The sequence below is a fragment of the Drosophila miranda genome (genome assembly GCF_003369915.1).
Source record: "Drosophila miranda strain MSH22 chromosome Y unlocalized genomic scaffold, D.miranda_PacBio2.1 Contig_Y1_pilon, whole genome shotgun sequence".
NCBI lineage: Eukaryota > Metazoa > Arthropoda > Insecta > Diptera > Drosophilidae > Drosophila > Drosophila miranda.
This window is the reverse complement of record NW_022881603.1, coordinates 1,987,004-2,013,321: the sequence shown is the minus strand read 5'-3', so window position 1 is coordinate 2,013,321 and position 26,318 is coordinate 1,987,004. Positions and strand designations below refer to the sequence as shown.

The 26,318-nt window shown below is 48.7% G+C and overlaps 2 protein-coding genes and 4 pseudogenes across 2 annotated transcripts; all 6 read left to right on the top strand.

Moving 5' to 3' along the window:
• The first annotated feature begins 209 nt into the window (after positions 1 to 209).
• Positions 210 to 3,642, top strand: LOC117191200 (annotated as a pseudogene).
• Positions 3,643 to 4,832: 1,190 nt separating this feature from the next.
• Positions 4,833 to 13,941, top strand: LOC117191206 (annotated as a pseudogene).
• On the top strand, positions 9,061 to 25,747 carry LOC117190160 (annotated as a pseudogene).
• Positions 12,208 to 24,306, top strand: LOC117191214 (annotated as a pseudogene).
• On the top strand, positions 16,049 to 16,489 carry LOC117191229 (pre-mRNA-splicing factor syf1 homolog). Its single transcript, XM_033396148.1, has one exon. It carries the CDS (start codon positions 16,248 to 16,250, stop codon positions 16,449 to 16,451), a length of 204 nt encoding a protein of 67 aa, XP_033252039.1. The 5' UTR covers positions 16,049 to 16,247; the 3' UTR covers positions 16,452 to 16,489.
• Positions 22,576 to 23,429, top strand: LOC117191230 (cytosol aminopeptidase-like). The gene has a single exon (XM_033396149.1). It carries the CDS (start codon positions 22,668 to 22,670, stop codon positions 22,986 to 22,988), a length of 321 nt encoding a protein of 106 aa, XP_033252040.1. The 5' UTR covers positions 22,576 to 22,667; the 3' UTR covers positions 22,989 to 23,429.
• Positions 25,748 to 26,318: the final 571 nt, after the last annotated feature.

Below are 26,318 nucleotides of genomic sequence, written 5' to 3'. Positions count from 1 at the left end.
TTTTTTTTGGTGATTTGTTGTTATTCGACCAAAAATTGCTGCCTTCTCGTTTCATTTGTTGTACCGTTGTAGCTGAGCGTCTTTGGTGCTAAGTGCGTCTTGCGGGAAAAATTAGTGGATTATTCGCGCACAAAAAGAGCCGATCGCGGAAAGAAAAATATGAATAAATTATAAAATTCATTTGTGTTTGTTTTTTTTTTAATAGTGCTTTTGTGTGTGTGTGTGTGTGTGTGTGTGTGTGAATATAACGACAGAATGGAAACGGCAAGGAAAGAACAGAAAGAGAGAATGCAGCAAAAGCGGAAGAACCAGGAAGAAGGTAAGAAAATGTTGTTTATGTTTTTCTTTGCTGTACGATTATAGGCGATGAACTAAAAAGATATAAAACAAAATAGATCGATAGCATTTTGTTAGCTTTATGTTTAGTATGGAGGCAAATAAGGGGGTAAACTTTTACCAAGAATCATCTCTCTTATAGGAGAAAATACTAAAGGCAAACAGGACTATAAAAATAACGAAAAATACCGAAAAAGTCAACTTCGGCATATCTGAAAAGGTTTTCAGTTCAAATCTAATGAAAATATGCCTGTTGTTTTCTTTCAATTTAGAGAATAATATCGGGAGAAACGTATATGAAAATGGGTTTAATTATTTATTCTCGTATATTGTTTTTTTGACAGTGAACCGTCGCGGCAGTGTTTAGTGGGTTTTGAAGTCCTCGAGGATCGAGGGATTTTTCGCATAGGCCAGTAGTTGCTGTGGCGTCCTCTTGGAGGCATCTTCCAGTGATGCCAGCACTGGGGCGCCCAGGTATCTCCTCCTTGCCCTTAAGAGAGCAGGACAGTTGCAGATGAGATGTTCTAGGGTTTCGGTTGCCCCAGGTTCGTCACATTTCCTACAACTGTCTCTGTGATTCCTAGCTTTGTCGCATGCGCCGCAGCCAGGCAGTGTCCCCTTAGTATTCCCACTAATAATCTGCAGTCCTTCCGTGGTAGGTGCAGCAGGTAGTGGCTGAGTTTGTCATTGCGTTCCTTGCACATGATTTTCGAGGTTCTGCAGGCGGTGGTACTCCTCCACCTACATTCGGTTTGTGATCCGGCCTGCTTTTCTAGATCGCTTTGCAGCGTTCTGAGGGAGACAGGCACGTTCTCGGTTCTCGTATTCGCCAGCCCGACGCCTTCCTTAGCTAGTACGTCCGCCGTCTCGTTCCCTTCGATGCCCTGGTGGCTGGGAATCCAGTAGATCCGCACTGACTTTGTCGTGCTTAGGGTATCTAGTGCCTCCCTGCTCGCCAAGACATTTCTGGAACTGACTGCGGACGACTGCATGGATCTTATCGCCGCTTGGCTGTCGACGAATAGGTTGACCGCATCGTGTGCTCTTTCAGTGAGAAGAGCGACCTCTGCTGCTTTCCTGATGGCAAAAGGTTGAGGTTGAAGGTTGAATTAAAATTCCTGCACTTATAATTATCTCCTGCTGTTGTCCTTTACGGACCCACATGTACATACATGTGTACATATGTACTTCCTTTCACCGCATGTATTTTCAAATGTCAATTAGTTGAGTTAATTGAGCGAAAGTGCAAAATGTGAACCGCAATAACGTTTATATACACTTACGGAATTCACTCGCCTCTGTTAATCTTTTGGCTTCTATTGTCTCCTTGCCCCCCCTGGTCCTCGGTCTTTTGGCCTTTGTTGGGGCAGCAGAGCCCTTTTGCGAGGCCAGCTTTGCGCAGTTCTAGGAGCTGTCGTTGAACAAGCGCATGGAGGAGGTGGCCAAGAACGAGGGGGCCACCGAGGAGGACGACATCGATGTGGAGCTGCGCCTGTCGCGCTTCGAATACCTCATGGAGAGGCGTCTACTGCTGCTGAACAGTGAACAGCCCACGGAGATCATCAACACCTACACCGAGGCCGTGCAGACAGTCCAGCCCAAGCTGTCGGCGGTGGGAAAGCTGCACACCCTCTGGGTGGAGTTTGCCAAGTTCTACGAGTCCAATGGCCAGGTGGAGGACGCCCGCGTGGTCTTCGAGCGGGGCACCGAGGTGGAGTACGTCAAGGTGGCGAATCTGGCCGCCGTGTGGTGCGAGTGGGCGAAGATGGAGCTGCGCCAGCAGCAGTTCGAGGCAGCCCTCAAGCTGATGCAACGTGCCACGGCCATGCCCAAGCGGAAGGTGGCGTATCACGACGACTCGGAGACAGTGCAGTCGCGCCTCCACAGATCCCTGAAGGTGTGGTCCATGTACGCCGATCTGGATGAGTCCTTTGGCACCTTCAAGACCTGCAAGGCCGTCTACGAGAGCATCATCGACCTGAAGATCTGCACGCCGCAGGTAATCATCAACTATGGAATGTTCCTCGAAGAGCACAACTACTTCGAGGAGGCCTATCGGGCCTACGAGAAGGGCATTGCCCTGTTTAAGTGGCCGAATGTGTACGACATCTGGAACTCGTATCTAAGCAAGTTCCTCGCGCGCTACTGGGGCACAAAGCTGGAGCGGTCCCGCGACCTCTTCGAACAGTGCCTGGATCAGTGACCCGCTGAGCAATCCAAGTACTTTTACTAGCTCTACGCGAAGCTGGAGGAGGAGCACGGCTTGGCCCGGCATGCCATGTCCGTCTACGATCGCGCCACGTCCGCCGTCAAGGAAGAGGAGATGTTCGACATGTACAACATATTCGTGAAGAAGGCCGCCGAGATCTACGGCCTGCCACGCACCAGGGAGATCTACGAGAAGGCCATCGAGGCTCTGCACGAGCAGCATATGCGCCACATGTGCGTCAAATTCGCCGAGCTGGAGACGAAGCTGGGCTAGGTGGATCGAGCCAGGGCCATCTACGCCCATTGCTCACAGGTGAGTCGACATTTAACCGTTGGATCGTCAATATTCTAAGCTCTCTTCTGCTTTGTCCCAACAGGTGTGCGATCCCCGCATCACGGCGGACTTGGAAGGAGTTCGAGGTGCGTCATGGCAACGAGGATACGATGCGTGAAATGCTGCGGATCAAGCGTTCCATTCAGGCCACCTACAACACGAACACGAATGGTGTGGCTGCCGATGATGGTGCTGGCTCCGGACCGCCAGGCGGCGGCCGAGGCCAAGCAGAAGCCCGCCGAGAAGGCTGCCTCCAATATCATGTTTGTGCGCGGCGAGACCCAGGGCGGGGCCAAGGGCAAGGAAAATACAGTCGTCAATCCGGATGAGATTGATATTGGCGACAGCGAGGACGACGACGACGATGAGGAGGAGGACCTGCAGCAGCCGAGTGGAGACCAGGCCGAGGCAGGCCAGGCCACAACCAAAACCGATGACGAGGGCCTCATCATGAAGAAACTGCGCCTTGAACAAAAGGCCATACCGGCCAAGGTCTTTGGCAGCCTCAAGCCGACAAATCAATCCGATTCCGATGAGGGAAAAATCTTTTGTTTCTTTTGATTACGCGAAATATAAATGTATGTCTGTGGAATACTTCCCTCGATTTGAGACCTATTCTTCGGAGACCTATTCTTCGTTTTGTTCGGAAATTCATAAATTCCTCGAATCTCAGCAGGCGTTGGCAATGTTTCCCTGCCAGAGCTTGAGCCTTGGGATATCTCATTCCTTTCGAATCAGCTGTTGGAAGAACATCTATTCTCTCTATTTTTTAGATTTACATTTTTATACCCGATACTCAAAATGAGTATTGGGGTATATTAGATTTGTGGTAAAAGTGGATGTGTGTAACGTCCAGAAGGAATCGTTTCCGACCCCATAAAGTATATATATTCTTGATCAGCATCAATAGCCGAGTCGATTGAGCCCTGTCTGTCTGTCCGTCTGTCCGTCAGTCCGTCCGTCCGTCCGTCCGTCTGTCCGTCTGTCCGTCCCCTTCAGCGCCTAGTGCTCAAAGACTATAAGAGCTAGAGCAACGATGTTTTGGATCCAGACTTCTGTGATGTCACTGCTACAAAAATATTTCAAAACTTCGCCACGCCCACTTCCGCCCCCACAAAGGACGAAAATCTGTGGCATCCACATTTTTAAAGATACGATAAAACCAAAAACGCAAAGTCGTAGAAAATGACTATATGTTCTAGAGTGTAAAATCTCAACCAGATCGTATAATTATTATAGCCAGAATCAAGAAAACAATTTCATTCTTTCTCGCTCTGTCTCTCTCTTTCACACAGGTTTCATGGTCGGTTTTGCCAATTGCAAAATATGAGTTCAAGGATCTCAGAACATATAAGAGCCAGAGCAACAAAATTTGGTATCCACACTCCTTTGATATCGGACCTTGACAGTTTCGTGTCCAAATTTCGCCACACCCCCTTCCGCCACCGCAAAGGACGAAAATCTGGGGCATCCACAAATCTCAGACTATTAAGGCTAGAGTAACCAAATTTGGTATCCGCACTTCTGTTAGATCTCACTATAAGACGTATATCTCAAAATTTCGCCCCACCCCCTTCCGCCCCCACAAAGGACGAAAATCTGTTGCATCCACAATATTGCACATTCGAGAAAACTAAAAACGCAGAATCATAGATAATGACCATATCTATCAGATTGCTGAATCTGGATCAGATCGGATCATTTTTGTAGCCAAAAGCAAGAAATCAATTTGCAGTGGCTACGCAGCGCCCGACGTCACGATCAGACTGATTTTCTGTCCCTCTCGCACGCATTCTTTGTCGTGTCGTTCAATATTAGCGGCGGCTGCCGGAGGAGAGCCATACTGACTAAGTATCGGGTATAACTGTAGAGTTGCGGTGTCCGCAGCAACTCACAACGTTCCCCCTCGGGTTTATTCGGAAAAAATCAAAATTTATCTGGAACTGTCTGAAAAATAAGAGAACTTTCGTAACCTGTCGCGAGGGACTGTCACTATCATTAAGCGATGAAGTCTGTACGCTTGATGCACGCCCTGTGCAGGCGTGTCCAGCACACATTCCTGGCCAGACGCAGAGATGTGGAACAGCGACGGCACTACGCCGAGAAATGTGACTCGGTGATCAAAGGCGTTGTGGTGGGCGTGTACGCCAAGAAGGGCGACCGCCAGCCCAAGATGACCCCATCCGGCGAGAAGTTTGACGATCGCGTCCAGGGTAAGATCACTGATCTAATACGCGAGACGCCTGAGTGGCCAGCTGGGAAAAGGCCGTGTCTTTATGAACGTGGATGCGGAGTTCCGTGCGGTGGCCGTGGTCGGCGTGGGACCGGAGGGGGCCGGCTTCAACGACCTGGAGATGATCGACGAGGGAATGGAGAACGCTCGCGTCGCTGCCGGCGTGGGGGCTCGTGCCCTTCAACTGCAGAGCTGCACAGATGTCTTCGTGGAGTCGATGGAGTATGCGGAGCAGGCGGCCGAGGGGAGCGCCTTGGCCGTCTGGCGCTACAACACCAACAAGCGCCGTCGGGACCGCACACTCATTTCCAAACTGGAGCTGTACGACTCTCCCGACTCGGATGCCTGGATGCCGGGCCTGTTCAAGGCCGAATCGCAGAACCTGGCCCGTCGCCTGGCCGATACGCCGGCCAATCAGATGACGCCCACAATCTTCGCCCAGTCAACGGTGGATGCCCAGTGCCCCTGCGGGGTATCCGTGGAGGTACGCAGCATGGACTGGATCGAGTCCAAGATCTTGAACAGCTTCTTGATGGTGGCCAAGGGCAGCTGCGAGCCGCCGATCATCTTGGAAATCGCCTACTGCGGCACCGCACCCGAGGACAAGCCCATCCTCCTGCTGGGCAAGGGCATCACATTCAACAGCGGGGGCCTCTGCCTCCGTCCCAAGGACTGCTTGTCCATGTACCGCGGCTGCATGTCCGGTGCAGCCGCCTGCGTGGCCGTCATCCGAGCCGCCGCCGGCCTATCGCTGCCCCTAAACATAACGGCACTGCTGCCGCTGTGCGAGAACATGCCCTCCGGAATGGCGGCCAAGCCTGGCGACGTGGTGTCCCTCCTCAATGGCAAAACTCTCGGCTTCGTGGACGTCAGCAAGGCTGGTGTGATGGCCATGGCCGATCTCTTGCTCTACGCCCAGACGATCTACAAGCCGCGCATGGTCGTGGACATTGCTACAGTGGGCTACGCCGTCTGCCCAGCGCTGGGCGGAGCAGCAGCCGGGATTTTCAGCAATTCGAACTTCGTCTACAAGCAGTTCGAGAAGGCCGGTGCCCTTACGGGGGATCGCGTTTGGCGTCTGCCCCTGTGGCGCTACTTCAAGGAGCTGATCATGCCGAACGAGACCTTTGACATCAGCAACCGCGGACGTGGCCCCGCCTCCAGCTGCATCGCTGCCGCCGTTCTGCACGAGCTGGTGCCGTGCGTCGACTGGGCCCACCTGGACATCCGCAACGTGGGCATGCTGACGCGCTACAATCCGCTCCCATATTTGCTGAAGGACCGCATGACTGGCCGTCCCACTCGCACCATCGTTCTGTTTCTGTTTCAGATGGCTTGCCCCGACGGCAAGTAATCTGATTATGTTCGTTACACAATTCCTTTGTTAATGTTCCGCGTTCCAAATTTGTTGTTAATTGAAGTACCCCCACCACCACCCCCCAACATTTTCACGCAAATTGCCAAGAGGTGCACACCCCAAGAGGTTACACGAACACATTTTTATTATTGTTCAATTTTAATCCAGAGTTTACAATTGAGCTTCCATGCTGATTGAAGGATGAAAAGAACCACATAAAATATGCAAAAAGGTCGCCATTTTATTGCTGAGATTCATTATAAATCGAGAATATACATGACATATAGGGCAAATCTGTCCTAGGTGAGGTCTTTACAAATCGGGCTCGTTAAAAACCTCGAAAAACATTTTTGCAATACAAACGGTGGAGAAATTAGCCGCTTATTTTACTTTTCCTCTCTTCTGTTCATCATTTCACTTCAACGCTCAAGCCTCTATACTTATGCTCATTATTGCGTTGCTATTGCTTACAGAGGCTTTACATAGAGCTCTCACATGCACAGCCAAAAACCGCAACTGCACCCACATGCACACGCATACAGCGATGCGTTCGGTTTTCGCATTGGGAGCGTCGCATCGCGTGATCTTCGAATCCTTCCTCTCTCGCCTTCTTTTCGTTGAGTGGAGTTGCTTGGAAATTCCAGTTGCTGTACCGTTGCCTCTTAGCCGCGCCTTCTACTAACTTAAACCACACGTGTCCCATTTTTTTTGGTGATTTGTTGTTATTCGACCAAAAATTGCTGCCTTTTCGTTTCATTTGTTGTACCGTTGTAGCTGAGCGTCTTTGGTGCTAAGTGCGTCTTGCGGGAAAAATTAGTGGATTATTCGCGCACAAAAAGAGCCGATCGCGGAAAGAAAAATATGAATAAATTATAAAATTCATTTGTGTTTCTGTTTTTTTTTTTATAGTGCTTTTGCGTGTGTGTGTGTGTGTGTGTGAATATAACGACAGAATGGAAACGGCAAGGAAAGAACAGAAAGAGAGAATGCAGCAAAAGTGGAAGAACCAGGAAGAAGGTAAGAAAATGTTGTTTATGTTTTTCTTTGCTGTACGATTATAGGCGATGAACTAAAAAGATATAAAACAAAATAGATCGATAGCATTTTGTTAGCTTTATGTTTAGTATGGAGGCAAATAAGGGGATAAACTTTTACCAAGAATCATCTTTCTTATAGGAGAAAATACTAAAGGCAAACAGGACTATAAAAATAACGAAAAACGAGGGGGAACGTTGTGAGTTGCTGCGGACCCCGCAACTCTACAGTTATACCCGATACTAAGTCAGTATGGCTCTCCTCCGGCAGACGCTGCTAATATTAAACGACACGACAAAGAGTGCGTGCGAATGAGACAGAAAATCAGTCTGAGCGTGACGTCGGGCGCTGCGTAGACAGTGCAAATTGATTTGTTCCTTTTGGCTATAAAAATTATCTGATCTGGTCCAGATTCGAAATTTGGACACAAAACGGTCAAGGTCCGATAGCACAGGAGTGTGGATACCAAATTTGGTTGCTCTGGCTCTTATAGGTTCTGAGATCCTTGAACTCATATTTTGCAATTGGCAAAACTGACCATGAAACCTGTGTGTTAGAGAGAGACAGAGCGAGAAAGAATGAAATTGTTTTCTTGATTCTGGCTATAATAATTATACGATCTGGTTGAGATCTTACATTCTAATACATATAGTCATCCTCTACGATTCTGCGTTTCTGGTTTTATCGTATCTTTAAAAATGTGGATGCCACAGATTTTCGTCCTTTGTGGGGGCGGAAGTGGGCGGGGCGAAGTTTTGAAACATTTTTGTAGCAGTGACATATCACAGAAGTCTGGATACAAAACATCGTTGCTCTAGCTCTTATAGTCTTTGAGCACTAGGCGCTGAAGGGGACGGACAGACGGACAGACAGACATGGCTCAATCGACTCGGCTATTGATGCTGATCAAGAATATATATACTTTATGGGGTCGGAAACGATTCCTTCTGGACGTTACACACATCCACTTTTACCACAAATCTAATATACCCCAATACTCATTTTGAGTATCGGGTATAAAAATACGGAAAAAGTCAACTTCGGCTTATCTTAAAAGGTTTTCAGTTCAAATCTAATGAAAATATATGCCTGTTGTTTTCTTTCAATTTAGAGAATAATATCGGGAGAAACGTATATGAAAATGGGTTTAATTATTTATTCTCGTATATTGTTTTTTTGACAGTGTATGCCACGCCCAGACTCCCTTTATAATTGTGATTTTTGTTGTTGCTGTTGTTTCTGGTCAAGTGCTGTGAAGAGGTGGGGGGAATGAATGTTTATGTTTCCGACTAAAGTGCTTCTTTTGTAAATCACTTTCGAGCTCCAGAGCCATGCAAAGGCTGAGGTTGAAGGTTGAATTAAAATTCCTGCACTTATAATTATCTTCTGCTGTTGTCCTTTACGGACGCACATGTACATACATGTGTACATATGTACTTCCTTTCACCGCATGTATTTTCAAATGTCAATTAGTTGAGTTAATTGAGCGAAAGTGCAAAATGTGAACCGCAATAACGTTTATATACATTTACGGAATTCACTCGCCTCTGTTAATCTTTTGGCTTCTATTGTCTCCTTGCCCCCCTGGTCCTCGGTCTTTTGGCCTTTGTTGGGGCAGCAGAGCCCTTTTGCGAGGCCAGCTTTGCGCAGTTCGAGGATCTTTCGTTGAACAAGCGCATGGAGGAGGTGGCCAAGAACGAGGGGGCCACCGAGGAGGACGACATCGATGTGGAGCTGCGCCTGTCGCGCTTCGAATACCTCATGGAGAGGCGTCTGCTGCTGCTGAACAGTGTCCTGCTGCGCCAGAATCCGCACAACGTTCACGAGTGGCACAAGCGGATCAACCTGTACGATGACAAGCCCACGGAGATCATCAACACCTAAACCGAGGCCGTGCAGACAGTCCAGCCCAAGCTGGCGGTGGGAAAGCTGCACACCCTCTGGGTGGAGTTTGCCAAGTTCTACGAGTCCAATGGCCAGGTGGAGGACGCCCGCGTGGTCTTCGAGCGGGGCACCGAGGTGGAATACGTCAAGGTGGAGGATCTGGCCGCCGTGTGGTGCGAGTGGGCGGAGATGGAGCTGCGCCAGCAGCAGTTCGAGGCTGCCCTCAAGCTGATGAAACGTGCCACGGCGTGCCCAAGCGGAAGGTGGCGTATCACGACTCGGAGACAGTGCAGTCGCGCCTCCACAGATCCCTGAAGGTGGGGTCCATGTACGCCGATCTGGAGGAGTCCTTTGGCACCTTCAAGACCTGCAAGGCCGTCTACGAGCGCATCATCGACCTGAAGATCTGCACGCCGCAGGTGATCATCAACTATGGCATGTTCCTCGAAGAGCACAACTACTTCGAGGAGGCCTATCGGGCCTACGAGAAGGGCATTGCCCTGTTTAAGTGGCCGAATGTGTACGACATCTGGAACTCGTATCTAAGCAAGTTCCTCGCGCGCTACGGGGGCACAAAGCTGGAGCGGGCCCGCGACCTCTTCGAACAGTGCCTGGATCAGTGTCCCGCTGAGCATGCCAAGTACTTTTACCTGCTCTACGCGAAGCTGGAGGAGGTGCACGGCCTGGCCCGGCATGCCATGTCCGCATGTCGGGCTCTGCCCGAGCAGCATATGCGCCACATGTGCGTCAAATTCGCCGAGCTGGAGACGAAGCTGGGCAAGGTGGATCGAGCCAGGGCCATCTACGCTCACAGGTGAGTCGACATTTAACCGTTGGATCGTCAATATTCTAAGCTCTCTTCTGCTTTGTCCCAACAGGTGTGCGATCCCCGCATCACGGCGGACTTGGAAGGAGTTCGAGGTGCGTCATGGCAACGAGGATACGATGCGTGAAATGCTGCGGATCAAGCGTTCCATTCAGGCCACCTACAACACGAACACGAATGGTGTGGCTGCCGATGATGGTGCTGGCTCCGGACCGGATGCCATGCGGCTGCTCGAGGAGAAGGCCCGCCAGGCGGCGGCCGAGGCCAAGCAGAAGCCCGCCGAGAAGGCTGCCTCCAATATCATGTTTGTGCGCGGCGAGACCCAGGGCGGGGCCAAGGGCAAGGAAAATACAGTCGTCAATCCGGATGAGATTGATATTGGCGACAGCGAGGACGACGACGACGATGAGGAGGAGGACCTGCAGCAGCCGAGTGGAGACCAGGCCGAGGCAGGCCAGGCCACAACCAAAACCGATGACGAGGGCCTCATTATGAAGAAACTGCGCTTCGAACAAAAGGCCATACCGGCCAAGGTCTTTGGCAGCCTCAAGCCGACAAATCAATCCGATTCCGATGAGGGATAAATCTTTTGTTTCTTTTGATTACGCGAAATATAAATGTATGTCTGTGGAATACTTCCCTCGATTTGAGACCTATTCTTCGGAGACCTATTCTTCGTTTTGTTCTCAGCAGGCGTTGGCAATGTTTCCCTGCCAGAGCTTGAGCCTTGGGATATCTCATTCCTTTCGAATCAGCTGTTGGAAGCACATCTATTCTCTCTATTTTTTAGATTTACATTTTTATACCCGATACTCAAAATGAGTATTGGGGTATATTAGATTTGTGGTAAAAGTGGATGTGTGTAACGTCCAGAAGGAATCGTTTCTGACCCCATAAAGTATATATATTCTTGATCAGCATCAATAGCCGAGTCGATTGAGCCCTGTCTGTCTGTCCGTCTGTCCGTCCGTCCGTCCGTCCGTCCGTCCGTCCGTCCGTCTGTCCGTCTGTCCGTCCCCTTCAGCGCCTAGTGCTCAAAGACTATAAGAGCTAGAGCAACGATGTTTTGGATCCAGACTTCTGTGATGTCACTGCTACAAAAATATTTCAAAACTTCGCCACGCCCACTTCCGCCCCCACAAAGGACGAAAATCTGTGGCATCCACATTTTTAAAGATACGATAAAACCAAAAACGCAAAGCCGTAGAAAATGACTATATGTTCTAGAGTGTAAAATCTCAACCAGATCGTATAATTATTATAGCCAGAATCAAGAAAACAATTTCATTCTTTCTCGCTCTGTCTCTCTCTAACACACAGGTTTCATGGTCGGTTTTGCCAATTGCAAAATATGAGTTCAAGGATCTCAGAACATATAAGAGCCAGAGCAACAAAATTTGGTATCCACACTCCTGTGATATCGGACCTTGACCGCTTCGTGTCCAAATTTCGCCACACCCCCTTCCGCCACCGCAAAGTACGAAAATCTGGGGCATCCACAAATCTCAGAGACTATTAAGGCTAGAGTAACCAAATATGGTATCCGCACTTCTGTTAGATCTCACTATAAAACGTATATTTCAAAATTTCGCCCCACCCCCTTCCGCCCCCACAAAAGACGAAAATCTGTTGCATCCACAATATTGCACATTCGAGAAAACTAAAAACGCAGAATCATAGATAATGACCATATTTATTAGATTGCTGAATCTGGATCAGATCGGATCATTTTTGTAGCCAAAAGCAAGAAATCAATTTGCAGTGGCTACGCAGCGCCCGACGTCACGATCAGACTGATTTTCTGTCTCTCTCGCACGCATTCTTTGTCGTGTCGTTCAATATTAGCGGCGGCTGCCGGAGGAGAGCCATACTGACTAAGTATCGGGTATAACTGTAGAGTTGCGGTGTCCGCAGCAACTCACAACGTTCCCCCTCGTGTTTATTCGGAAAAAAGCAAAATTTGTCTGGAACTGTCTGAAAAATAAGAGAACTTTCGTAACCTGTCGCGAGGGACTGTCGCTATCATTAAGCGATGAAGTCTGTACGCTTGATGCACGCCCTGTGCAGGCGTGTCCAGCACACATTCCTGGCCAGACGCAGAGATGTGGAACAGCGACGGCACTACGCCGAGAAATGTGACTCGGTGATCAAAGGCGTTGTGGTGGGCGTGTACGCCAAGGGCGACCGCCAGCCCAAGATGACACCATCCGGCGAGAAGTTTGACGATCGCGTCCAGGGTAAGATCACTGATCTAATACGCGAGACGGGCCTGAGTGGCCAGCTGGGAAAAGGCCGTGTCTTTATGAACGTGGATGCGGAGTTCCGTGCGGTGGCCGTGGTCGGCGTGGGACAGGAGGGGGCCGGCTTCAACGACCTGGAGATGATCGACGAGAGAATGGAGAACGCTCGCGTCGCTGCCGGCGTGGGGGCTCGTGCCCTTCAACTGCAGGGCTGAACAGATGTCTTCGTGGAGTCGATGGAGTATGCGGAGCAGGCGGCCGAGGGGAGCGCCTTGGCCGTCTGGCGCTACAACACCAACAAGCGCCGTCGGGACCGCACACTCATTTCCAAACTGGAGCTGTACGACTCTCCCGACTCGGATGCCTGGATGCGGGGCCTGTTCAAGGCCGAATCGCAGAACCTGGCCCGTCGCCTGGCCGATACGCCGGCCAATCAGATGACGCCCACAATCTTCGCCCAGTCAACGGTGGATGCCCTGTGCCCCTGCGGGGTATCCGTGGAGGTACGCAGCATGGACTGGATCGAGTCCAAGATCTTGAACAGCTTCTTGATGGTGGCCAAGGGCAGCTGCGAGCCGCCGATCATCTTGGAAATCGCCTACTGCGGCACCGCACCCGAGGACAAGCCCATCCTCCTGCTGGGCAAGGGCATCACATTCAACAGCGGGGGCCTCTGCCTCCGTCCCAAGGACTGCTTGTCCATGTACCGCGGCTGCATGTCCGGTGCAGCCGCCTGCGTGGGCGTCATCCGAGCCGCCGCCGGCCTATCGCTGCCCCTAAACATAACGGCACTGCTGCCGCTGTGCGAGAACATGCCCTCCGGAATGGCGGCCAAGCCTGGCGACGTGGTGTCCCTCCTCAATGGCAAAACTCTCGGCTTCGTGGACGTCAGCAAGGCTGGTGTGATGGCCATGGCCGATCCCTTGCTCTACGCCCAGACGATCTACAAGCCGCGCATGGTCGTGGACATTGCTACAGTGGGCTACGCCGTCTGCCCAGCGCTGGGCGGAGCAGCAGCCGGGATTTTCAGCAATTCGAACTTCGTCTACAAGCAGTTCGAGAAGGCCGGTGCCCTTACGGGGGATCGCGTTTGGCGTCTGCCCCTGTGGCGCTACTTCAAGGAGCTGATCATGCCGAACGAGACCTTTGACATCAGCAACCGCGGACGTGGCCCCGCCTCCAGCTGCGTCGACTGGGCCCACCTGGACATCCGCAACGTGGGCATGCTGACGCGCTACAATCCGCTCCCATATTTGCTGAAGGACCGCATGACTGGCCGTCCCACTCGCACCATCGTTCAGTTTCTGTTTCAGATGGCTTGCCCCGACGGCAAGGTGCACACACCAAGAGGTTACACGAACACATTTTTATTATTGTTCAATTTTAATCCAGAGTTTACAATTGAGCTTCCATGCTGATTGAAGGATGAAAAGAACCACATAAAATATGCAAAAAGGTCGCCATTTTATTGTTGAGATTCATTATAAATCGAGAATATACATGACATATAGGGCAAATCTGGCCTAGGTGAGGTCTTTACAAATCGGGCTCGTTAAAAACCTCGAAAAACATTTTTGCAATACAAATGGTGGAGAAATTAGCCGCTTATTTTACTTTTCCTCTTTTCTGTTCATCATTTCACTTCAACGCTCAAGCCTCTATACTTATGCTCATTATTGCGTTGCTATTGCTTACAGAGGCTTTACATAGAGCTCTCACATGCACAGCCAAAAACCGCAACTGCACCCACATGCACACGCATACAGCGATGCGTTCGGTTTTCGGGAGCGTCGCATCGCGTGATCTTCTAATTCCCTTTCGCTCGCCTTCTTTTCCTTGAGTGGAGTTGCTTGGAAATTTCAGTTGCTGTACCGTTGCCTCTTAGCCGCGCCTTCCACTAACTTAAACCACTAATTTAATAGGATTATAAATACACTCAATGGCCGTTTTTTGGTGATTTGTTGTTATTCGACCAAAAATTGCTGCCTTCTCGTTTCATTTGTTGTACCGTTGTAGCTGAGCGTCTTTGGTGCTAAGTGCGTCTTGCGGGAAAAATTAGTGGATTATTCGCGCACAAAAAGAGCCGATCGCGGAAAGAAAAATATGAATAAATTATAAAATTCATTTGTGTTTCTGTTTTTTTTTTTTTGAATAGGGCTTTTGTGTGTGTGTGTGTGTGTGTGTGTGAATATAACGACAGAATGGAAACGGCAAGGAAAGAACAGAAAGATAGAATGCAGCAAAAGTAAAAGAACCAGGAAGAAGGTAAGAAAATGTTGTTTATGTTTTTCTTTGCTGTACGATTATAGGCGATGAACTAAAAAGATATAAAACAAAATAAATCGATAGCATTTTGTTAGCTTTATGTTTAGTATGGAGGCAAATAAGGGGGTAAACTTTTACCAAGAATCATCTCTCTTATAGGAGAAAATACTAAAGGCAAACAGGACTATAAAAATAACGAAAAATACCGAAAAAGTCAACTTCGGCTTATCTTAAAAGGTTTTCAGTTCAAATCTAATGAAAATATATGGGTATGAACCGTCGCGGCAGTGTTTAGTGGGTTTTGAAGTCCTCGAGGATCGAGGTATTTTTCGCATAGGCCAGTAGTTGCTGTGGCGTCCTCTTGGAGGCATCTTCCAGTGATGCCAGCACTGGGGCGCCCAGGTATCTCCTCCTTGCCCTTAAGAGAGCAGGACAGTTGCAGATGAGATGTTCTAGGGTTTCGGTTGCCCCAGGTTCGTCACATTTCCTACAACTGTCTCTGTTTGTGATTCCTAGCTTTGTCGCATGCGCCGCAGCCAGGCAGTGTCCCGTTAATATTCCCACTAATAATCTGCAGTCCTTCCGTGGTAGGTGCAGCAGGTAGTGGCTGAGTTTGTCATTGCGTTCCTTGCACATGATTTTCGAGGTTATGCAGGCGTTGGTACTCCTCCACAAGGAGGAGGAACAAGCGCATGGAGGAGGTGGCCAAGAACGAGGGGGCCACCGAGGAGGACGACATCGATATGGAGCTGCGCCTGTCGCGCTTCGAATACCTCATGGAGAGGCGTCTGCTGCTGCTGAACAGTGTCCTGCTGCGCCAGAATCCGCACAACGTTCACGAGTGGCACAAGCGGATCAACCTGTACGATGACAAGCCCACGGAGATCATCAACACCTACACCGAGGCCGTGCAGACAATCCAGCCCAAGCTAGCGGTGGGAAAGCTGCACACCCTCTGGGTGGAGTTTGCCAAGTTCTACGAGTCCAATGGCCAGGTGGAGGACGCCCGCGTGGTCTTCGAGCGGGGCACCGAGGTGGAGTACGTCAAGGTGGAGGATCTGGCCGCCGTGTGGTGCGAGTGGGCGGAGATGGAGCTGCGCCAGCAGCAGTTCGAGGCTGCCCTCAAGCTGATGAAACGTGCCACGGCGTGCCCAAGTGGAAGGTGGCGTATCACGACTCGGAGACAGTGCAGTCGCGCCTCCACAGATCCCTGAAGGTGTGGTCCATGTACGCCGATCTGGAGGAGTCCTTTGGCACCTTCAAGACCTGCAAGGCCGTCTACGAGCGCATCATCGACCTGAAGATCTGCACGCCGCAGGTGATCATCAACTATGGCATGTTCCTCGAAGAGCACAACTACTTCGAGGAGGCCTATCGGGCCTACGAGAAGGGCATTGCCCTGTTTAAGTGTTCGAAGGGCCCGCGACCTCTTCGAACAGTGCCTGGATCAGTGACCCGCTGAGCAATCCAAGTACTTTTACCAGCTCTACGCGAAGCTGGAGGAGGAGCACGGCTTGGCCCGGCATGCCATGTCCGTCTACGATCGCGCCACGTCCGCCGTCAAGGAAGAGGAGATGTTCGACATGTACAACATATTCGTGAAGAAGGCCGCCGAGATCTACGGCCTGCCACGCACCAGGGAGATCTACGAGAAGGCCATCGAGGCTCTGCATGAGCAGCATATGCGCCACATGTGCGTCAAATTCGCCGAGCTGGAGACGAAGCTGGGCTAGGTGGATCGAGCCAGGGCCATCTACGCCCATTGCTCACAGGTGAGTCGACATTTAACCGTTGGATAGTCAATATTCTAAGCTATCTTCTGCTTTGTCCCAACAGGTGTGCGATCCCCGCATCTGGCAGACCTGGAAGGAGTTCGTGGTGCGTCATGGCAACGAGGATACGATGCGTGAAATGCTGCGGATCAAGCGTTCCATTCAGGCCACCTACAACACTCAGGTCAACATTATGGCTGCCCAGTTTGTCAACACGAACACGAATGGTGTGGCTGCCGATGCTGGTGCTGGCTCCGGACCGGATGCCATGCGGCTGCTCGAGGAGAAGGCCCGCCAGGTGGCGGCCGAGGCCAAGCAGAAGCCTCCGAGAAGGCTGCCTCCAATATCATGTTTGTGCGCGGCGAGACCCAGGGCGGGGCCAAGGGCAAGGAAAATACAGTCGTCAATCCGTATGAGATTGATATTGGCGACAGCGAGGACGACGACGACGATGAGGAGGAGGACCTGCAGCAGCCGAGTGGAGACCAGGCCGAGGCAGGCCAGGCCACAACCAAAACCGATGACGAGGGCCTCATCATGAAGAAACTGCGCTTCGAACAAAAGGCCATACCGGCCAGGGTCTTTGGCAGCCTCAAGCCGACAAATCAATCCGATTCCGATGAGGGATAAATCTTTTGTTTCTTTTGATTACGCGAAATATAAATGTATGTCTGTGGAATACTTCCCTCGATTTGAGACCTATTCTTCGGAGACGTATTCTTCGTTTTGTTCGGAAATTCATAAATTCCTCGAATCTCAGCAGGCGTTGGCAATGTTTCCCTGCCAGAGCTTGAGCCTTGGGATATCTCATTCCTTTCGAATCAGCTGTTGGAAGCACATCTATTCTCTCTATTTTTTAGATTTACATTTTTATACCCGATACTCAAAATGAGTATTGGGGTATATTAGATTTGTGGTAAAAGTGGGTGTGTAACGTCCAGAAGGAATCGTTTCTGACCCCATAAAGTATATATATTCTTGATCAGCATCAATAGCCGAGTCGATTGAGCCTTGTCTGTCTGTCCGTCTGTCCGTCTGTCCGCCCGTCCGTCCGTCCGTCCGTCCGTCCGTCCGTCCGTCCGTCTGTCCGTCCCCTTCAGCGCCTAGTGCTCAAAGACTATAAGAGCTAGAGCAACGATGTTTTGGATCCAGACTTCTGTGATGTCACTGCTACAAAAATATTTCAAAACTTCGCCACACCCCCTTCCGCCCCCACTAAGGACGAAAATCTGTTGCATCCACAATATTGCACATTCGAGAAAACTAAAAACGCAGAATCATAGATAATGACTGTTAGGTATTATATTAATATCTATATACGGTGACACCATCCAAGGGAGATAGAATAAAAGAGAATCTTGAAGACAACGCGTGCTTAAGTCTGAGTGTCAATACACTACATAATTGGCGACGAGCATAAAATAAAACGTATTAATATACATACACATGTTAAAAGTGCATATTATATATGAATAGCAACATGACGAAAAATGAAGCACCAACATTCTATCAAATGGCAACAATTGCTGAGTTTTCGCCACACCAAGAAACGTTCTGCATTTGGAAGGAAAAATTCGACATACATTTGTGCGAATTGAATGTGAAAGAGGAAAACACAAAAAAGGCAGTTTTGTTGAAGTCGATCGGTACAGCGGCTTACACTGTACTACATAGTTTGTGCAATCCGGTATCACCCGTATCAAAAGCATACAAAGAATTATGTGAAATTTTAAGAACACACTACACACCACCTACACTCATATTCAGAGAAAGAAAAAAATTTCACATGTCCACAAAAAGTGAAGATGAGACTGTAGCGGAGTGGTATGCTCGAGTTAAACAATTGGCATTGGAATGCAAATTTGGCTCAAATCTGGAAGCGTTTGTATTAAACCAATTTGTGATGAGCCTTCCCAACCCTATATATGAAAGAATATGTGAAGAAGACGAAAATCTAACTCTGGCTGATGCACTCAAGAAGGCGATGATCATGGAGACGAAGATCAGCACAAGGAAGACAGAACACAACGTCAACTACATGCATCAAAAGAACGGGACTAGTCAATGGCAGAGGCAAAGAGGCGAGAACAGAGATCAAGCAAAGAGCAACGGCAGAAGTCATTTCAAGGGCAACCGAAACGTGAGTTACAGAGGCGGCAGAAGCGACGGTGACGGCGACGGCGAAAACGACTGCGACGCTGGCAGAGAAAAGAAGCAGCAGCCATGCACACACTGTGGCTGGCGAAATCATAACTCAAACAATTGCAAGTATAAGGCATGCAAATGTCACAGCTGTGGAAAAATAGGTCACTTGGCGAGCATTTGTAAAAATAAATCAAAAAAATCCGTAAATTATGTATCTCAAACAAAACATGACACCTATTCTGATAATAATTTTGATAATGATAATTATAACTTTTCTATCTATAGCGTTGATACAACCTCAACTAATGGAGTATATTATTTACCTGTAAAAATTGATGGAAACATAACGAAAATTGCTTGCGACACTGGTGCACCGTGCACATTGGTTCCAAAAACATTTTACGAAAGCTTAAATACCAGCAGACCACTTAGAAAATGTCTAGTTCCATATGTAGATTACAATGGAGATTCAATCAAAGTTATTGGTGAGTACGATGCAACGATCGAATATCGAGGTCTAAAAAAACAAATTGTTGTTGTTGTAACCAATGCAGTGAGTCCACCTTTGCTAGGTAGAACATTTTTGAGAGCTTTTAATTTTGAGTTAATGCAGGTGAACAATGTGTACGTAAATGAACCAAATTCTGTAATTACAGAACAGATTAAATCGGAGTTTGCTGAAGTTTTTGAGCCTCGTTTAGGTTCATATACTACGAATACGATATCGTTACTATTAAAAGAAGATGCAAAACCAATATTTTTCAAGCCTAGGTCAGTACCATTAGCATGGAAAGAAAAGATTGAAGTGCAGTTACGAAAATTCATAGATGATGGAATTTTAGAGCAAGTTGTTAGTTCTGAATGGGCAACACCTTTGGTACCGATTTTAAAACCAAACGGTGACATACGAATTTGTGGTGACTATAAGGTTACATTAAACCGGTCTTTAGTCGACGTAAAGTATCCACTACCTCGAATAGACGACATTTTTGCAGCGCTTGAAGGGGGTACACTGTATTCAAAACTTGACCTGTCAAATGCTTACAATCAGCTAAATTTAGATGAGCAATCTCAAAATTTGTGTACTTGGAGCACACATATTGGACTATTGAAAGTTAAACGCTTACCATTTGGTATAAAAACTGCAGCAGCTATTTTTCAAAAAACAATGGAAGGGTTGTTTCAGGGTATGCGAGGAGTTGTGGTTTATCAAGATGACATAACAGTTACAGGACGAGATCTTCAAGAACATATTTCAAACCTAAAAGCTGTACTTAGAAAACTGAAATCAGTTGGACTTAAATTAAATGACAAGAAATGTGAGTTCTTTAAATCCAAAATTTGTTACCTAGGATTTTCAATTGACAGGATAGGACTGAGCAAAAACAATGATAGAGTTGCGAGTGTATTGTTTGCACCGGCTCCGGAAAACGTATCACAGCTTAGAGCTTTCATAGGCATGGTAAATTATTATTCAAAGTTTATCAATAATTTCGCTCAGATAATGAGTCCTTTATATGCATTCTTAAAGAAAAATACAAAATTTAATTGGACACGCGAATGTCAGAGTGCATATGAAGAGGTAAAGAAAGAAGTAACTTCTGAACAAGTTTTAGTTCACTACAACCCAGATCAACCGTTAGTATTAACGACTGATGCTAGCAGTCATGCAGTTTCAGGTGTTTTATCACATAAATGCAATGAAGATATCAAACCAATAGCATTTGTATCAAGAGCATTATCCAAAAGCGAGCATAATTACAGTACAATCGAGAAAGAGGCCCTGGCTATAGTGTTCTGTGTGAGTAAATTAAGACAGTATCTTTTAGGAAACAAGTTCATCCTTCGAACAGATCACAAACCATTACTAAGCATATTTGGAGACCTGAAAGGACTTCCATTGATGGCCTCTGCACGAATGCAAAGATGGGCACTGACTTTGTCAGGTTTTCAATATACAGTTGAACACATAAAGGGGACCTTAAATATAGCAGATGGACTCTCAAGAATGCCTCAATGGGAAACGGCTGTACCAAACGAAGACTATAATTACATACATTTTATACAGTCCGAAAAGGTGTTCAAAATTAGCTTCAAAGAAATAGCTCGTGAAACACGACGTGACCCAATATTATCAAAAGTTTGTGAGGCAATTAACACTGGTTCGAAGACAAGATTAAAAGGCAGCGAGTTTTCTGCCTACATCTCTAAAACAAATGAACTTTCAGTGGAATATGATTGTATCTTATGGGGACACAGAGTAGTAATTCCAACCAAACTGAGACAAGCTATTTTAGCAGAATTTCATGCATCGCATTTGGGAATAGTAAAAACCAAAATGTTAGCACGTTCTTATGTGTGGTGGCCTTGCATGGATTCTGAAATTGAGAAATTAATTCGAGATTGTATTCCTTGTCAGGAACTACAATCAAGTCCAGAAAAGAGTCTGTTAATACCGTGGAAATCCACAGGAAAGGCTTGGAGTCGAGTACACATAGACTTTGCAGGACCAATTAGAGGTTTTCATTTATTGGTTATTATAGATTCTTATACAAAATGGGCAGAAGTATTCAAAACGAAGGAAATAACTTCATTGTTTACTATCAACAAGCTTAGAGAAGTATTTTGTCGATATGGTTTACCAGACGTGTTAGTTAGTGACAATGGACGACAGTTTACTTCTGATGATTTTAAAACGTTTATGAAAAACAATGGTGTTAATCACATTTTTACTGCTCCAGGACATCCAGCGACTAATGGTCAAGCAGAAAATTTTGTAAAGACTGCTAAGAAATCACTATATGCAAACATAAAGGCTAATGAAAGACAAGATTTTAATACAATTTTAAATAGATTTTTGATCGATTACCGAAATACGATTCATTGTACTACGGGCGAATCTCCTGCTAAATTATTTTTTGGTCGTACACTAAAAACAAGATTTTCGTTGTTAAAACCACCTACGGTCGAAAGCATAATAAATAAAAAACAGACTGAGTGTGTTGTAAATCACAAAGGTAGACGAAGCACAGAATTTTTAAAGGGTCAAAAAGTTATGGTTAGGGACTACAAAAATCCTAACAAAGCAAGCTGGACTCAGGCAACTGTAAAACAACAACTGTGCCCGCGTTCGTATTGTTGTATTTTGGCGAACAATAACAGAGAAATAAAACGTCACCTGGATCAAATTAGAAACCAAAGCACTAACAATCATACATCGCCTAATGCGAAAACACCTGATGTCGAAAGCAATTGTTCAGTAGATGACAATTCCAAAACCAACAATGAACAAATAGTTTCTCAACCAACACCCACCAGGAGAGAGTTGAGACCACGTGAGGCAGGGAAGGTAGTAAAGCGTATTTAACAATAAAATAATATAAAGAAAGGAATTATGAAATCAAATTATGTACAAATTAAACACTGAAACAAATACTAAACAGATTAAGAAGAAAGAAAAATACGAAATCACATAAATTTTATATACGCTAATTAGATGAAGTACACAAATCAAATTGTTATAAGAAAATAGATTTGTAAATGACATGTATATTAAACATCTAAGGAGAGGCGTGTTAGGTATTATAGTAATAGCTTTATGCGGTCACACCATCCAAGGGAGATAGAATAAAAGAGAATCTTGAAGACAACGCGTGCTTAAGTCTGAGTGTCAATACACTACAATGACCATATCTATCAGATTGCTGAATCTGGATCAGATCGGATCATTTTTGTAGCCAAAAGCAAGAAATCAATTTGCAGTGGCTACGCAGCGCCCGACGTCACGATCAGACTGATTTTCTGTCTCTCTCGCACGCATTCTTTGTCGTGTCGTTCAATATTAGCGGCGGCTGCCGGAGGAGAGCCATACTGACTAAGTATCGGGTATAACTGTAGAGTTGCGGTGTCCGCAGCAACTCACAACGTTCCCCCTCGTGTTTATTCGGAAAAAACCAAAATTTGTCTGGAACTGTCTGAAAAATAAGAGAACTTTCGTAACCTGTCGCGAGGGACTGTCACTATCATTAAGCGATGAAGTCTGTACGCTTGATGCACGCCCTGTGCAGTCGTGTCCAGCACACATTCCTGGCCAGACGCAGAGATGTGGAACAGCGACGGCACTACGCCGAGAAATGTGACTCGGTGATCAAAGGCGTTGTGGTGGGCGTGTACGCCAAGGAGGGCGACCGCCAGCCCAAGATGACACCATCCGGCGAGAAGTTTGACGATCGCGTCCAGGGTAAGATCACTGATCTCATACGCGAGACGGGCCTGAGTGGCCAGCTGGGAAAAGGCCGTGTCTTTATGAACGTGGATGCGGAGTTCCGTGCGGTGGCCGTGGTCGGCGTGTGACAGGAGGGGGCCGGCTTCAACGACCTGGAGATGATCGACGAGGGAATGGAGAACGCTCGCGTCGCTGCCGGCGTGGGGGCTCGTGCCCTTCAACTGCAGGGCTGCACAGATGTCTTCGTGGAGTCGATGGAGTATGCGGAGCAGGCGGCCGAGGGAAGCGCCTTGGCCGTTTGGCGCTACAACACCAACAAGCGCCGTCGGGACCGCACACTCATTTCCAAACTGGAGCTGTACGACGCTCCCGACTCGGATGCCTGGATGCGGGGCCTGTTCAAGGCCGAATCGCAGAACCTGGCCCGTCGCCTGGCCGATACGCCGGCCAATCAGATGACGCCCACAATCTTCGCCCAGTCAACGGTGGATGCCCTGTGCCCCTGCGGGGTATCCGTGGAGGTACGCAGCATGGACTGGATCGAGTCCAAGATCTTGAACAGCGTCTTGTTGGTGGCCAAGGGCAGCTGTGAGCCGACGATCATCTCGGAAATCGCCTACTGCGGCACCGAACCCGAGGACAAGCCCATCCTCCTGCTGGGCAAGGGCATCACATTCAACAGCGGGGGCCTCTGCCTCCGTCCCAAGGACTGCTTGTCCATGTACCGCGGCTGCATGTCCGGTGCAGCCGCCTGCGTGGGCGTCATCCGAGCCGCCGCCGGCCTATCGCTGCCCCTAAACATAACGGCACTGCTGCCGCTGTGCGAGAACATGCCCTCCGGAATGGCGGCCAAGCCTGGCGACGTGGTGTCCCTCCTCAATGGCAAAACTCTCGGCTTCGTGGACGTCAGCAAGGCTGGTGTGATGGCCATGGCCGATCCCTTGCTCTACGCCCAGACGATCTACAAGCCGCGCATGGTCGTGGACATTGCTACAGTGGGCTACGCCGTCTGCCCAGCGCTGGGCGGAGCAGCAGCCGGGATTTTCAGCAATTCGAACTTCGTCTACAAGCAGTTCGAGAAGGCCGGTGCCCTTACGGGGGATCGCGTTTGGCGTCTGCCCCTGTGGCGCTACTTCAAGGAGCTGATCATGCCGAACGAGACCTTTGACATCAGCAACCGCGGACGTGGCCCCGCCTCCAGCTGCATCGCTGCCGCCGTTCTGCACGAGCTGGTGCCGTGCGTCGACTGGGCCCACCTGGACATCCGCAACGTGGGCATGCTGACGCGCTACAATCCGCTTTCATATTTGCTGAAGGACCGCATGACTGGCCGTCCCACTCGCACCATCGTTCTGTTTCTGTTTCAGATGGCTTGCCCCGACGGCAAGTAATCTGATTATGTTCGTTACACAATTCCTTTGTTAATGTTCCGCGTTCCAAATTTGTTGTTAATTGAAGTACCCCACACCGCTACGCCAGCAGCAGTTCGAGGCTGCCCTCAAGCTGATGCAACGTGCCCCGGCGTGCCCAAGCGGAAGGTGGCGTATCACGACTCGGAGACAGTGCAGTCGCGCCTCCACAGATCCCTGAAGGTGTGGTCCATGTACGCCGATCTGGAGGAGTCCTTTGGCACCTTCAAGACCTGCAAGGCCGTCTACGAGCGCATCATCGACCTGAAGATCTGCACGCCGCAGGTGATCATCAACTATGGCATGTTCCTCGAAGAGCACAACTACTTCGAGGAGGCCTATCGGGCCTACGAGAAGGGCATTGACCTGTTTAAGTGGCCGAATGTGTACGACATCTGGAACTCGTATCTAAGCAAGTTCCTCGCGCGCTACTGGGGCACAAAGCTGGAGCGGGCCCTCGACCTCTTCGAACAGTGCCTGGATCAGTGACCCGCTGAGCAATCCAAGTACTTTTACCAGCTCTACGCGAAGCTGGAGGAGGAGCACGGCTTCGCCCGTCATGCCATGTCCGTCTACGATCGCGCCGCGTCCGCCGTCAAGGAAGAGGAGATGTTCGACATGTACAACATATTCGTGAAGAAGGCCGCCGAGATCTACGGCCTGCCACGCACCAGGGAGATCTACGAGAAGGCCATCGAGGCTCTGCATGAGCAGCATATGCGCCACATGTGCGTCAAATTCGCCGAGCTGGAGACGAAGCTGGGCTAGGTGGATCGAGCCAGGGCCATCTACGCCCATTGCTCACAGGTGAGTCGACATTTAACCGTTGGATAGTCAATATTCCCAACAGGTGTGCGATCCCCGCATCTGGCAGACCTGGAAGGAGTTCGAGGTGCGTCATGGCAACGAGGATACGATGCGTGAAATGCTGCGGATCAAGCGTTCCATTCAGGCCACCTACAACACTCAGGTCAACATGATGGCTGCCCAGTTTGTCAACACGAACACGAATGGTGTGGCTGCCGATGTTGGTGCTGGCTCCGGACCGGATGCCATGCGGCTGCTCGAGGAGAAGGCCCGCCAGGCGGCGGCCGAGGCCAAGCAGAAGCCCGCCGAGAAGGCTGCCTCCAATATCATGTTTGTGCGCGGCGAGACCCAGGGCGGGGCCAAGGGCAAGGAAAATACAGTCGTCAATCCGGATGAGATTGATATTGGCGACAGCGAGGACGACGACGACGATGAGGAGGAGGACCTGCAGCAGCCGAGTGGAGACCAGGCCGAGGCAGGCCAGGCCACAACCAAAACCGATGACGAGGGCCTCATCATGAAGAAAATGCGCTTCGAACAAAAGGCCATACCGGCCAAGGTCTTTGGCAGCCTCAAGCCGACAAATCAATCCGATTCCGATGAGGGATAAATCTTTTGTTTCTTTTGATTACGCGAAATATAAATGTATGTCTGTGGAATACTTCCCTCGATTTGAGACCTATTCTTCGGAGACGTATTCTTCGTTTTGTTCGGAAATTCATAAATTCCTCGAGTCTCAGCAGGCGTTGGCAATGTTTCCCTACCAGAGCTTGAGCCTTGGGATATCTCATTCCTTTCGAATCAACTGTTGGAAGCACATCTATTCTCTCTATTTTTTAGATTTACATTTTTATACCCGATACTCAAAATGAGTATTGGGGTATATTAGATTTGTGGTAAAAGTGGATTTGTGTAACGTCCAGAAGGAATCGTTTCTGACCCCATAAAGTATATATATTCTTGATCAGCATCAATAGCCGAGTCGATTGAGCCCTGTCTGTCTGTCCGTCCGTCCGTCCGTCTGTCCGTCCCCTTCAGCGTCTAGTGCTCAAAGACTATAAGAGCTAGAGCAACGATGTTTTGGATCCAGACTTCTGTGATGTCACTGCTACAAAAATATTTCAAAACTTCGCCACGCCCACTTCCGCCCCCACAAAGGACGAAAATCTGTGGCATCCACATTTTTAAAGATACGATAGAACCAAAAACGCAAAGCCGTAGAAAATGACTATATGTTCTAGA